The sequence below is a fragment of the Peromyscus leucopus genome, chromosome 8b (assembly GCF_004664715.2).
Source record: "Peromyscus leucopus breed LL Stock chromosome 8b, UCI_PerLeu_2.1, whole genome shotgun sequence".
Classification (NCBI taxonomy): domain Eukaryota; kingdom Metazoa; phylum Chordata; class Mammalia; order Rodentia; family Cricetidae; genus Peromyscus; species Peromyscus leucopus.
Genome location: NC_051086.1, coordinates 3998853 through 4011508, shown reverse-complemented (window position 1 = coordinate 4011508; position 12656 = coordinate 3998853). Strand labels below are relative to the sequence as shown.

The following is a 12656-nucleotide window of genomic DNA, read 5'->3' as shown; positions in this document are numbered from 1 at the left end:
CCTAGCTTGAAGGGCCAGGCAGCCCCTGCCAGATGCTCATCAGCCCAGTCACCGGCCTGCACCTCTATTTCCCACTTCTTTTCCCTCCCTGCCCCTTTTTATATAGACAGTGTGTGGAAGTGTAGAGACACAGACACGTAGGAAGCCTGGCTGTGGGTGCCTGAGGGCACATCTAGTGTGAACAGGCAATAAGATTCTGACTTTAGTTTTATTTACTTTGTGGGGTTCAATTACCTCAGACTTAAAAGTGATGACTTTCAAACTTGATTCCTAGGAGAGCATTTTGTTCTGCTCTCTGGGGGGGGGGGGGGCGGAAAGATTCCACTATGGTCTCAGGCTACAGCCCAAGTCCTCATTCCCTGTTCAAATCAATGGCATCCAGCACCCATGGATGAGTGTGAGAAAGCTTGTGCCCATGTGCATGCATGCCATGTGGTGTGAACTTTTCTGGCACTTTTAAATTCCACTGTGGATGTAGTTCCCACACGTTACCCAATTCCGGTGCCACCACTGATTTGGGAGTTTGGAATCGTGAGAATGGAGGTGGGAAGTCTAGAGTGGCCCTTTGACTCGTGTTTTCCCGAACTGCTGGGTTAGGAAAGGCATGCGGGGTGGAATAGTGGAGAGAGACCACAGTCCTTCTATAGCTTGTATGTTTCCTAGGTTTTGGAAATTTGTACCTTAGTTCCTAAAATTTATTTTTAAAATTTAAAAAAAAAACATAAAATCAAACAAGTGAGGGAGCAATGATTTAATGATTTGTAAGAAATTGATCATTTAAGAGATTTCCTCTTAGAAAGGCAGTTCTGGACATGGAGTCAACATGAGGATCGAGAAATGTTACTTCTGTTCTGGGCCATTATACCCGGACCACGGCATAATGTTTGTCCGCAATGGTGTTCCAATTCTGCAAATCCAAGTGTCATAAAAACTTCAAGAAGAAGCAGAAACCACGCAATGTCAGGTGGACTAAAGCCTTCAGGAAAGTGGCTGGCAAGGAGCCCACCATGGACAACTCATTTGAATTTGAAAAACATAGAAATGAACCTGTGAAATACCAGCGAGAGCTCTGGAGTAAAACCATTGATGCAATGAAGAGGGTTCAAGAGACCAAGCAGAAATGCCAGGCTAAGTTTATAAGGAACAGGTTGAAGAAGAACAAAGAGCTACAGAAGGTTCAGGACATCAAAGAAGTCAAGCAGAGCATCCATCTTATCCGGGCTCCTCTTGCAGGCAGAGGAAAGCGGCTGGAAGAAAAAATGGTCCAGCAGTTGCAGGAGGATGTGGACATGGAGGATGCTTCCTAATGGTGCCTCCTGCAACCATCCCTGGGCACACTGGAACCCAGTGGAGACTGTCGGTCCCTAAGTTACTGATTGGTTATGTAAGGTCCCTCAGACAAAGGTGATTCACATGCTTCCTTCTTATACTGCAGCCTGTAGAAGCATCCATCGTGGGTGTTAGATCTCAGCTCCATGATCTGCGTCACCGTGCTATGCTCACATAAACACAAAGGTTTGTGTGTAGATGAAGGCATGAACTCTGGGCATAACATGGTTTGAGTTGTTGCTTAATGGCACCAGGCAACATTTCTGTGCTGACTGTCTTGCTAGTATGAAATCTGTCACAATGTAATATTTTCCTTGCACTAGGATAGTCTGTTTATTAGGGTCATTGAAGCAGAGGTCACAACAAGGAACTAGCCATTCTCAGGTCAACCTCAGTCTCTTGCTTTGCTTTAGTCTCCTTAGTAGCTTCTTAGAGTTGCATGCTGGCTGCATATAATGCTGCAATGCAGCCGAATTATACTGGGCTGTCCACCTCGCTTCAGGCAGTCCAATAGGCAGCTTGTGAGGATGGGGGTGGGGCATGGTTGAATAAACTTTGCCGGAATGGTACCTTATTACTGCTTTGGAGAATGCTCAATTCCAAGTTGTATCTTCTGGCCCAACACCCCTCCCCCCACCCCAATTCTCTTCAGCCCAGCAATGGTCTAGAAGCAGAAGAATCTTGGTATCTTTTAAATTTTATTATGTGGCTTTCTTTTTCAGCTTTTTGAGACAGGGTCTTTCATATTATGTAGCTCTGGCTGTCTTGGAACTCACTCTGTAGACCAGGCTGGCCTTGAACTCACAGAGATCCACCTGCTTCTGCCTCCTGAATGCTGGGATTGAAGGTGTATACCATCACACTCAGCATTTTTTATTTTCTTAAAAAAAAAAAAAACAATTGTTTTTGGAAAATAGAATGTATGGATAGAATGTTGCCTATTATTTGTACATAATAAAACCATTTCTGATTCTACTAGAAACACTGACTTTGGCTCCTTTGATCATCTCTTTGATCACGGAGGCTCAGAGAAGTGAGGTCGCTGGTCCACCATTGCCACCATGTCCAAGGTTTGAATCCTAACTCAGACTAGATCCCAAGCCCGCCTTCTCATTCCTTAGCTTGTTTTATGGTCTTTCCTTTCCAGTGCTGGCAGGTTATAATGGTGACTGTTAACCTTCTGTCTTTGCTATAAAACTGGGCCTACCCCATTCTAACACAGTAGCTACACAAGCATACAAGGGTCCGGGGTCAGGGCCATACACAATCTCGTGTGTGTGTGTGTGTGTGTGTGTGTGTGTGTGTGTGTGTGTTTATCATTTAGCCCTTTTCTTGTAATCTAGACTCCAGTAAATCCAATTCTTTCTGGACAAAAAAGCATCAGACCACTTCAGGAAAGCTAGGATTGATAGAGATTGAATTTGGGAGTTAGTCTAGAAAGATGTCACCCATCTAACTGTCTCCTAGAGGGATAAGAGTGTTGGAGTAGCCTGCAAGGCTGAGGGTTGGGGACACTGAAACTTCTCCTGGGGATAAAGAGAAAGACAAAAGGATTAATAACTAGTCTTAAATTACATTTGTTCATTTGTATACCCTATTTCATTCAACATTATTTTTCATTCAACATTAAGCAAACACATTCCCGTCAACCAGGGACTGTGATGATGTCCCTGAAGACCCTTGAGATGAGGTTCTAATCCTTAAGGTCCACAGCTTATAAACTCTAGACAAAGGGAGGAAAAATGGTAACACATGGGTCAGGGACTAATGCTGTAAAGACATGTGGTTGCTGTAGGCACCATTTCCCAGTGCACATACAGTTGTGTGCCACCTGACAGTGAGAACAGGCTAGGAGGTATGCACCCTCAGATGGCGCCTGTCATGAGAATGTTCACACAAACCACAGTGGCTACAAAAATCACCAGGCAGAAGGATCTTAGGACAACACTGTCGTTGTCGCATATGCAGTCTGCCCTTGGCTGGTCTATCAACGTGACTCATGTCTGGAGCTTCTCAGATGAGAAACAAGGGTCCAGGCAGCAAGGAGGGGCTTGGAGAAAGAAAGGAGAGCCTGACAAGGACCGTGGCGACAGCAGGAGCTAGACTCCAGCAGGCTTTCTGCTTTGTTTTATTTTCCTTTTCCCTGAGGAGGAAGTTTAGGGGAAGAGGCCTGTTTATGCCCATAAATTAGAACAAACCCAAGCTGGATCACAAGTGCTGATTTCTAAGTTAGTGGGGGTTACTCTATGCTAAATATACCCATTATTATAACAAAAATTAAATTAAAAACAGAATAAATTTCTCCAAAGACAATAAATTCTCAACTTCAAAAAGTAAATTTTCAGTCACCTCATTGTATTCTTCAATTAGTGGTGTTCTGGATGCTGTCTGCATCTATCCTGTCTGCACAGGAGAGATCCTATTTAATGGGCTACTGTGGGATGGCATGTGGGAACCCTGAGACCAGCCTGCCTTTTCCTCTACAGAGAACCAGTGAGACACCCACCTCACACAATTGAGTTCAATGTACACAAGTAAACATGTAGCAATCACAAATGGAATTTCAACCCTTGATAGTTTTCCTACTGTGAGCATCCCTGTGGCATTACTCAGTTAGAACAAGAGATACTTGCCAGTATCCCAGAAGACCCCTTAGAACCTTTCCCAGATCCACACCTCTCACACAAACACACATAAGGCTAATTACTGTCCTGACTTCCAACACTTGTTGGGATCTTTAAGGAAAGTTGGCTTCTCCCAGTCCCCATTTCCATAACTGTTCACCGACATTTTGGTGTTAACATCTGGGCATTTATTCCCCAACTGTACCATTTTAAATATTTCAAATTTACACTCAAAATACAGCATTCCTAGGCAAATATCATCTTTTCAAGTAGATCAGTCAAGGAGATTGATCCTCTGGGACAAGCAGAGGGACATTGGCTGTGGTTACGTCTGAATCCTGGGGCAATGATGGAGCTGGAGCTGTGACATCTATGCAAATGAGCAAGGACCTAAAGGAAATGGAGCCACCAAAGGCTCTATGCTAGAGACTTTTTTTTCTTTGAGACAGGGTTTCTCTGTGCAGCTCTGGCTGTCCTAAAACTAACTCTGTAGACCAGACTGGCCTTGAACTCACAGAGATCTGCCTGTCTATGCCTCTGGAGTGCTAGAATTAAAGGTGTGCGCCACTATGGTCCAGCCTGCTAGTGACTTTTCTTACCACTGTGACCAGTATCTGAGAGAAACACAGGGGAGGAAGGGGTCTGCTCTGGCTCATAGTTTCAGAGTGTCAGTCAAGGATGGCTGGGGTGAGGACATGGCAAAGAACAGCTCACATCATGGTCGGCAGGAGGCAGAGAAAAAGGGCATAGCTAGGAAGGGGCCAGGGCAAGATATATTCGCAGAGACATGCCCCTAGTCACCCACTCTCTGCACCTGCTACTCTGTACCATCGCCCAGTAATGCCATCAGATTAGGGATCCATCAAAGGATCAATGAATTCAAGAGGTCAGCACCTTCAGGATCCGATTGTCTCTAGAGTGTCCCTCAGAGGCCTATGCAGAGGTATGTGTTACTAATCCCATTAGCATTTCTTAATCCAAGCTGACCGTCAAAGTTAACCATCATAGGACCCAAGGAGTGTGAAGATCACCTTGGCCCCTTAAGAGGGTACCTCTGCAGCTGGAAAGAAGAGAGTGGAGGCAGGGATGCTGCTGTTGGTCAAGAAGATGTAGAAATGGTTGTGCCCCGAGCTGGAACAGCAGCTTGCTTAGGACATTCTTCTACATAAGGTTGTTTCAGAGCACGTGGGTAAGAAGCTGTCTATAGAATCAGGTGGAGAGGAGGAGGCGGCTCTGTTCCCCGTGAGTAGACTTTCTTCCTGTCCCCTGTCCCAAGGTGTTCCCCTAGTATTTAGGTGGAGAGCATGGGCCCTGGAGCTGGGATCACCTCTCTTTGAGGTCTGCCTACTCTGCTGTGTGAACTTGGAAAGTTGACTTCACACTTCTCTGAGTACTAGTTTGCCTCTGAACCAAATGAAAATAATGATCTTCCAGGGCTCAGTGGTGGCTGTGGCTTGGTCTCCAGGAAGCACTTGGTTTACAGGGAGTGGTGGTGGATGTTGGTACTTCTGCCGTAGCCTCTGCCTGGACTAGAAAGAGAATGCATTGCAACACTTACATCACTTTCATGACAAGTGCCGCCACAGGGCTCCTTCCTCCAGGGAGGAAGAGAAGCAAGAGAGAGGGACGGAGTGTGTGCAGGGTAAGAGTCTGAGCTGAGCCCCTCATGAGGATAGGGCTCAGATCTCCAGTGGTGTTCTGGCCAACATGTCCCTCCTGATCCAGATGTGTCGTCATGTTGTCTTAGTTGAGAAACTTCCTTCTGGATTGTTCATCACCAGGTGCCACAATGCCTATTTCCAAGGAAGCATACACCCCCTAGGTTTAGATTATACAGAATGCTGTTTGAGGTCCTGGTGGGTTTTCTAAACTTTTTTGTGCCACTGTGTCTTCATGGCCCAAAGGAGACCATCACAGCAGCAGCTGATCAGGGGTAATGTGATTGCAGGTGCTAGCCACATGCCAGCATGTTCCCACATAGCTATGATACCCACACATGCTGGTGATTCTTCTGTTGACCAGTTTTTCTGTCCTTATGCCCCACTATGGCTTCTTCAGTCCTGCCTCCAGATCTGTCTCATCTGCCAGGGATGCCAATGCCAGCTTCACCCAGCTTGAAGCCTGCACCAAACTCCCATTTGTTTGGCTTTGACCTTACAACAAGCAAGACTTGGGGGGGGGGGCATGTTCTATATAAGCCGCTGGCCTCACATCAATTCCCTTTCATTATAATGTAGCCCTAATGTGTCTGCACAAAGGCCATGTCTGAACTAGGAAACCCATTCCTCCCCCATCATTGGAAATGGGCCTGGGTCACGTGCTATACTAGAGGCTGGTCAACTATTGCATAGGTCGGGGCCAAGCATCAACACAGCAAGTCCTCTGGGTTCCTTTCACTGGAGGAGGTTTCTAGCAGTGGGCTGGGCAGATAGTCTAGTCTCCAAACATGAAGATACATTGTATGACCCAGGGGGAAAGATCAACCTTATATTTCACCACTCACCAGAAAGTGACTAGGACAGCTTAATATTTTATAGGTAGCATTTCCTGACTTTTACCTCCTTGCAAATTTACCCATTAAAATAAATGAGATTATTATATATGTATATAACATGTTATATAATCTATATTATGTAGTCTACTTTGAGGCATTATTCCCCTGACCTCCATGTTAGAAATGCAGACCCTCTAATTTGGGGTGGGTGGTGTAAGGGTGGCTGTATAAACACTGGTGTGTCTCACCTCTCTGTGTAGCCTTCCTGGTCCCTGCAATACTCAGGAAGCCCTTCTTTTAGACTCCCATTGATGCTGGAGTATGCTTTCAGTGCAGAGATGGCTGGTGAGTTAAAAACATTTATAACCTTGCTACGTCACTGAATTTTCTCCATCCCCTTCTTCCTTCCTTCACACCATCTCCCCTCTCTCCAGCTTGCAGCATCCACAAGGTTGAACAGTTAAGATCTTCTTGCTGGCTTCCCTCTTTCTCCTGTACCCAGTCACGTGGTCCCCTTTTCCCATGAACCCCCCAGATGCTACTCAGAGATTCCCCCTGAAGAGCTGTCAGGGTCTCCACATTATAGGAATCCCCAGACTTCCCTCTACTGCTGCCCCCATTAAATTTTGAGCCAAAGAAAACTAGAGAATTGCGTTGTGGAGTTTGGTTTTAAGTTGCTGGCTCCCTTCTGGGGGTGATTTGGCTGCTGTCTTTTGGCCCCTTCCCATCCCTGGCCTTGCTAATTCCCTAACTCACCGCACCTCTCTATGGGAAGACGTTGAGGATGAAGAGCGACCAGCAAGATAAGCAATGGTGAAGGTAGGGTTCTGGGATCTGGGCAAATCTGGTGACAGTGACATGCACTATGACAAAAAAAATCCTGGTTTGGGTTTCAGGGATCTACATTTTCACTCTGCCTCTGATCCATTGCCCCAGAGGCAGAGCCCTTGTCCTCCCAGCAGCAGGCAGCAAGGGGCAGCCTATTCTGACTTTCTTGGTCAGACACAGTGTCCCTTCCCTGCTCTCTGTTAACGGCTGTGAAATAGGCCTTCTATCAGTGCTTTCCTGTAGCCTGGGAGTCCTGGATATGTGGCCCACACAGCAGCAGAATCTCTCAGGGACTTGGTGTGCTCACCCATAACATGGAAATCAAGGAATGGCGGCATTGGATGGTTTTATAGATAAAACACAAAAATCAGGTCAAGTCCAAAAACAGAGCCTGGCATTCAGGAAACCCAGGGTGGATGTGCTTATCATCATAGTATTACTGTGGGTCACCTCCTCCTTTCTGTCACTTCAGAAAAACAAAAACAAAAACAAAAACAAAAAAACCTTGACCTGGCTTGAGCCCTTTCTCTTCTCAACCAAGGAGGAAACCCTTAAGTAGAAGACCTCCAGCTTCAGTGCACGCACGCACGCACACACCACCACCACCACCACCACCACCACCACCACCACCACCATGTACAGGACTGCAGGATGTCACCAGTGCAAACAGACCTGCTGCTGCTAGCAGTGGCCATGGCTGATGCGTTATGGCCATTGCCATAGTGTGATGAGTGCAAAAGTCAGAGAGACCTGGGCAGGGAGCCCATGTGGGCTTCAGGAAGAACTCTTGGACCCTGTTTTTCCCTCTAACTGGACTTGTTGTACCTTCGCATGATTGTGCATGTTCATAGCATAATCACGAGGTTTGCATGGGCTGTGAAGCTGGGATATGTCCATGTCCATATCGTATGTGACACAGGTAGGTTCCCTGCAGGTATGTGCCTACCCCATCCTCCATAACCTTGACTTTACACTGGGGGCCTTTGACTAGCTCCACAGCAGTGTAGCCATGGGAAAGTTTCATTGGTGCCCCAAGCACCTTCAGCCTTAGGCTTCGACCAGGCAACTGAGAAACAGGACAGCTCACAAGGAAGGGCCACACACTTCTGAACAGCTTTCTTTCTTTTCTTTTTAATGAAAAAGAAATAAGAAAAGCAAACAACACTTCTCTGGGTGTGCTGTGATAAGACACCACAGCCGTAAAGAAACTTACAAAACCAAGAGAGAGCAAGCAGTCCCAGAGGCTGTGCTTACAACCACCCTGCCCTCCGAGGACAGAGGACCCCTCCCTCCAGGCCATTGTTTTCTGAGACAAGTGTCCACCTCTCCAGGGCTATAAAAAGGGCCATGCTTATTCTGCTTATTTGGCTTGTTTCTCTTGGAAGCCCAAGCCATATCTTGTTCACTGGTCCATGACACACACACACACACACACAGGAAGCAGGGATTTATGAGATTTTGCAGGTGGGAGGTACTGGGCTGGGATTTTAGGGGTGCATACCACTCTTCTCACTGACCTCCAGCTCTGCTCAAGTTCTGAGGGAGGACAGGAAAGTGAGACCCTGCATTGCACCTGCTAGAGTTACTGTCCTCGGGGGACACGTCACTGGGCACGCCGCTGCTGCTTCCCCTCTTGAGTAGCAGCTAAAGGAGTGCCTGTGTAAGCCAAGGCAAGAAGGAAAAGGACAGCGGGGACAAGTCATACCCAAGTTGGCGTTAAATTCTGATGGGTAACCAGAAGGCAGTGGGGAGGTACGCATGCGCTTGCCATCGCCAGCTTCTTATGCTGGCCCTCTCAACCAGTTCCTCCACCACTGCCCCCTTTGAGTCAGTCTTTGAGGGTTGCCCAGACCCTGCTTTGACATCTTTGTCATTTCTATGACCCTGGAAAGGCTGACAACATTCTCAAGCCTTAATTTCATGATCTGTCAAATGGAGGGGGGTCATATGAACCTCAAAGGATGACTGCCCATAGTGTGACCATGTCATTAAAAAGCCCATGAACGGACCCAGCACATAGTAAGTGCTCAACAAATGGCCACATCACTGGTCTGCCCACTGTAGTTAACACATCTGTGTAGATTCAGATGTGATCATCGGAAGCATTGGACAGTGTTCTAGAAAGAACACAGATTCTTTCTAGCTTCCTGTGCTGTCTGTGAAGTTTAAAGGTCTCAGATCTTGGGGGTAGTGGAGGGTCTGGTCTGGAGGACCTCCATTGCTTTCCCCTTAGACAGCTCTGTGGACCAGAAGCTTCTGTCCCTAGACTTCGGTGCCTTCCCTGGGGAAGAGAACACTGTTGGTGTTGATGCTATTGTAGAAATGTGGGCTGAACTGGTTGAGGACAGAACCTCCATAGCCTAGAGCATTGGTGGGGACCGGGTTGGCCCATTCACCCCCACTCCCGTGGCTACTGAGGTTGGTGAGGGGGGTGTAGGAGTTGAAACTTAGTGAGTTCTGCCCCATCTTGTCAGTCGGCTCCGGGCTCAGTCCTGGTGTGGCCACTGAGCGGCTCATGGGGTTTGTCCCACTCACATAGGCTGTCATGGTGGAGAGGAAGTTGTTGAGGCATGGGGTGCCGGAGGGGGCAGGGGAGGCCCGCTTCTCTGGGGAGCTGGTGGTGTCTGGTGAGGCAGTGTCTAAGACATCCTGAGGCTCCGTGGGCTTGGGACTGCCTGCCAGGAGACCGGTCTCCGTTTTCTCCGATGCCAAGGAGCCTGTGCTAGAAGACGCGTCTGATTTCCTCTTCCTCTTCCTGCGGAAGTTTCCATTGTCGAACATCTTCTCACAGTTGGGGTCCAGAGTCCAGTAATTCCCTTTGCCTGAGACAGAAGTGGGAGATGTGAAGGAAACAGAGAGGTAGACACAAGACCCGGTGCTATTCGTCTGCAACATCCTAAACTAAAATCAGGGGCAACAATGCACAGAAAAGAACAAAGCCTGCCACAGAAATGAAGAAATTTCATAACATCTGCCCACCCTACCACCTCTCTCTAAACACACCCCACACACCTACCTCTCTCTAAGCGCTCCTCCCACATGCCCATCTCTCTGTGAGCACACTCCCACACACCCATCTCTTTCTAAATACCCCTTACCCCCCCCCCACAAGAGGCTCTGGGAGTGCATAGAAATGAGCATAAGTTATGCCTGAAGGAATTGACAGGATTGATCCTTTTAAGAGTAAAGTGTCAGAATGAAGGGATCCAGGGAGGGGTAGGGCAGTGGTGGGGGCCTCTATTTATTACTAAGGTCCAGGAAAAGCCAGGAAACAGTTCTGGACTCCTGAATATGCATCCTGAAGATGACTTGAGCCTTAGCTTTGCTCCTCAGTGACAACTGACTTTGGATAAATCTGTTTTCTAGTCTGAAAAATTCCCGTCTCCCCAGACTCACTGATGGACAGGACAGACATTACATGTGTCCAAGAGCTGTACAACTGAGGTGCCACCAGAAGGGAAACCCCGACTCTTCCCAGCTACTCTGAGCTGGAAAGTGGGAAAAGACCTTGAATGGGACAGTCTCTCTTCTGAGGGACAAATAGATCTGACGAAGGCTGACTTCAAAGGGGGCAGAGGTAGGGTTCCAAGCCATACCCTGGCTTCCTGTGGGAGAACAAAACTAGACTTCAATTCTGGAAACTGGACCCAGGAATATTTTACACTCCTCTCTGCAAGCGTCTGTGGCTCATCATTTGACAGGAACATTCCAGTCTCAGCAATGGAACTGCGTTTAAGTCAAGCGCCATCACTACCACTCCAAACCCTGTCACTCTGGGAAGGCACCTTCACCCATGAACGCTATTTTCCTCACCTGAGCAATAGGTTCACGAAGAGACACCTTGCAGGGTGCTGCCAGGATTAAAGGAGGTTCTGTATGGAAGGGAGGACAGGCAGAGCCATGTCATAAGGCCATCAATGGTGCCCAACCGAGGCCAGGTCCTGTCTGCTACAGGCCTGGCTGCTGTACACTTGGGCTTGGCTTGGTCTAGTTCTACCAAGGACTTCTTATGTGCTGGGCACTGAAGCACAGGGGAATTATAATGACTGCAGCATATTGAGCTTTTGTCCACACCAAAGACTGCGCAGAGACAATTTTTTAATAGACATCCTTTGCATCTTTTTTTTTTTTTTAAAAGAAAAGGAAACTGAGGCTCGGCAAGCTCAGCCTCCCTGAGACAGGGAAGCCTGAATCTGCTTCCAAAGCCCATATTCTCCTCCATGGCAGAGTTTCTTTTTGCCCTGTCTCCTAGCAGCTTCCAGGGTTTCTTTTTGCCCTGTCTCCTAGCAGCTTCCAGTTTTGTGGATCGAGTGGTGGCTGTAGTTAGAACTTTCTAGAATAGAGTTCGGAGCAGAAATGAAGTAAGTCCTTAAGGATCTGCAGCCTTCCTGGGGGTGGTCTCCTACTCCGCATGCACTGCTTGCGGTCTTACCTGGGTCGTCCTCATCTCGGGGCACCTTCTTGAAGCAGTCGTTCAGTGACAGGTTGTGGCGGATGGAGTTCTGCCAGCCAGCCTTGCTCTTGTTGTAAAAGGGGAAGTTATCAGCCACGTACTGGTAGATCTGGCTCAGCGTGAGGCGCTGCTCGGGCGCCCCGTGGATGGCCATGGCAATGAGAGCCGAGTACGAGTATGGTGGACGCACCAGCTTCATGAGCTCCTCCTGAGAGGGGATGGGCAGCCAGCCCAGGTCGCTGGGCAGAAGCTGCCTCTGCATGCCATAGGCCTGGGGCAGGAAGGGACTGGCGTTAGTACCAGGCAGGTAGGGCGGTGGGGTCATGGCTGGCCCATTGAGCCAGAGATAGGGGTTAGGGGTAGCCCCATACTCTCCACCACCCTCGAAGGAGGGGGCGCGCTGAGGGCTGGGCATGCCCTGGGTGTGGAAGAAGTTCTCATAGTAAAGATTCATCTCCGGGGGCTCCTGGCCGATGCTGGGGAACTGGGGGCTGCATCGCGGTGGCGAGGATGCCGGGAGGTCGAAGGAGCTCATGCTGGGGCTGGGTTCGGGTAGCCACCTGCTGCACCTGTGCTCGCTGGAGCTGTCCCTGACAGGTGTTCAGCTGGCCCTGGCCTCCTGTGACTTATACCCCGAGGGCTTGGCTGGGTGGCCCCACCCAGGGGCGGCCACCTGCCAGCAGGTCCGGGCCAGGACCCGCCTCCCTCTTTTCCCTGCTGGCTGTGGCCTAGGTCTCCACTAATGATACACTAAAGGAGACTTATTACAGCGGATACCCCAAAATGACAAGGGTTCCCTTCATTTCTTCTCTCTGCTTACTTTCCCACCATCCCAGCTTACCCTTCTCTTTCCCTCTCCTTTTCCTTCTCTCCTCACTTTCCATCTCTTTCCCCCTGTCTTCTCTACAGCTTATTCTGTTTCTTTCTT

The 12656-nt window shown here is 48.5% G+C and overlaps 1 protein-coding gene and 1 pseudogene across 1 annotated transcript; one reads left to right on the top strand and one right to left on the bottom strand.

Moving 5' to 3' along the window:
• The first annotated feature begins 823 nt into the window (after positions 1-823).
• On the top strand, positions 824-1591 carry LOC114710657 (annotated as a pseudogene).
• A 7047-nt stretch (positions 1592-8638) lies between these two features.
• On the bottom strand, positions 8639-12315 carry Foxi1 (forkhead box I1). Its single transcript, XM_028894907.2, has 2 exons — positions 11708-12315; positions 8639-10097 (listed from the first exon to the last, which is right to left on the bottom strand). The coding sequence occupies exons 1-2, from the start codon at positions 12261-12263 to the stop codon at positions 9538-9540; spliced, it is 1116 nt and encodes a 371-aa protein (XP_028750740.1). The 5' UTR covers positions 12264-12315; the 3' UTR covers positions 8639-9537.
• Between the last annotated feature and the right edge of the window lie 341 nt (positions 12316-12656).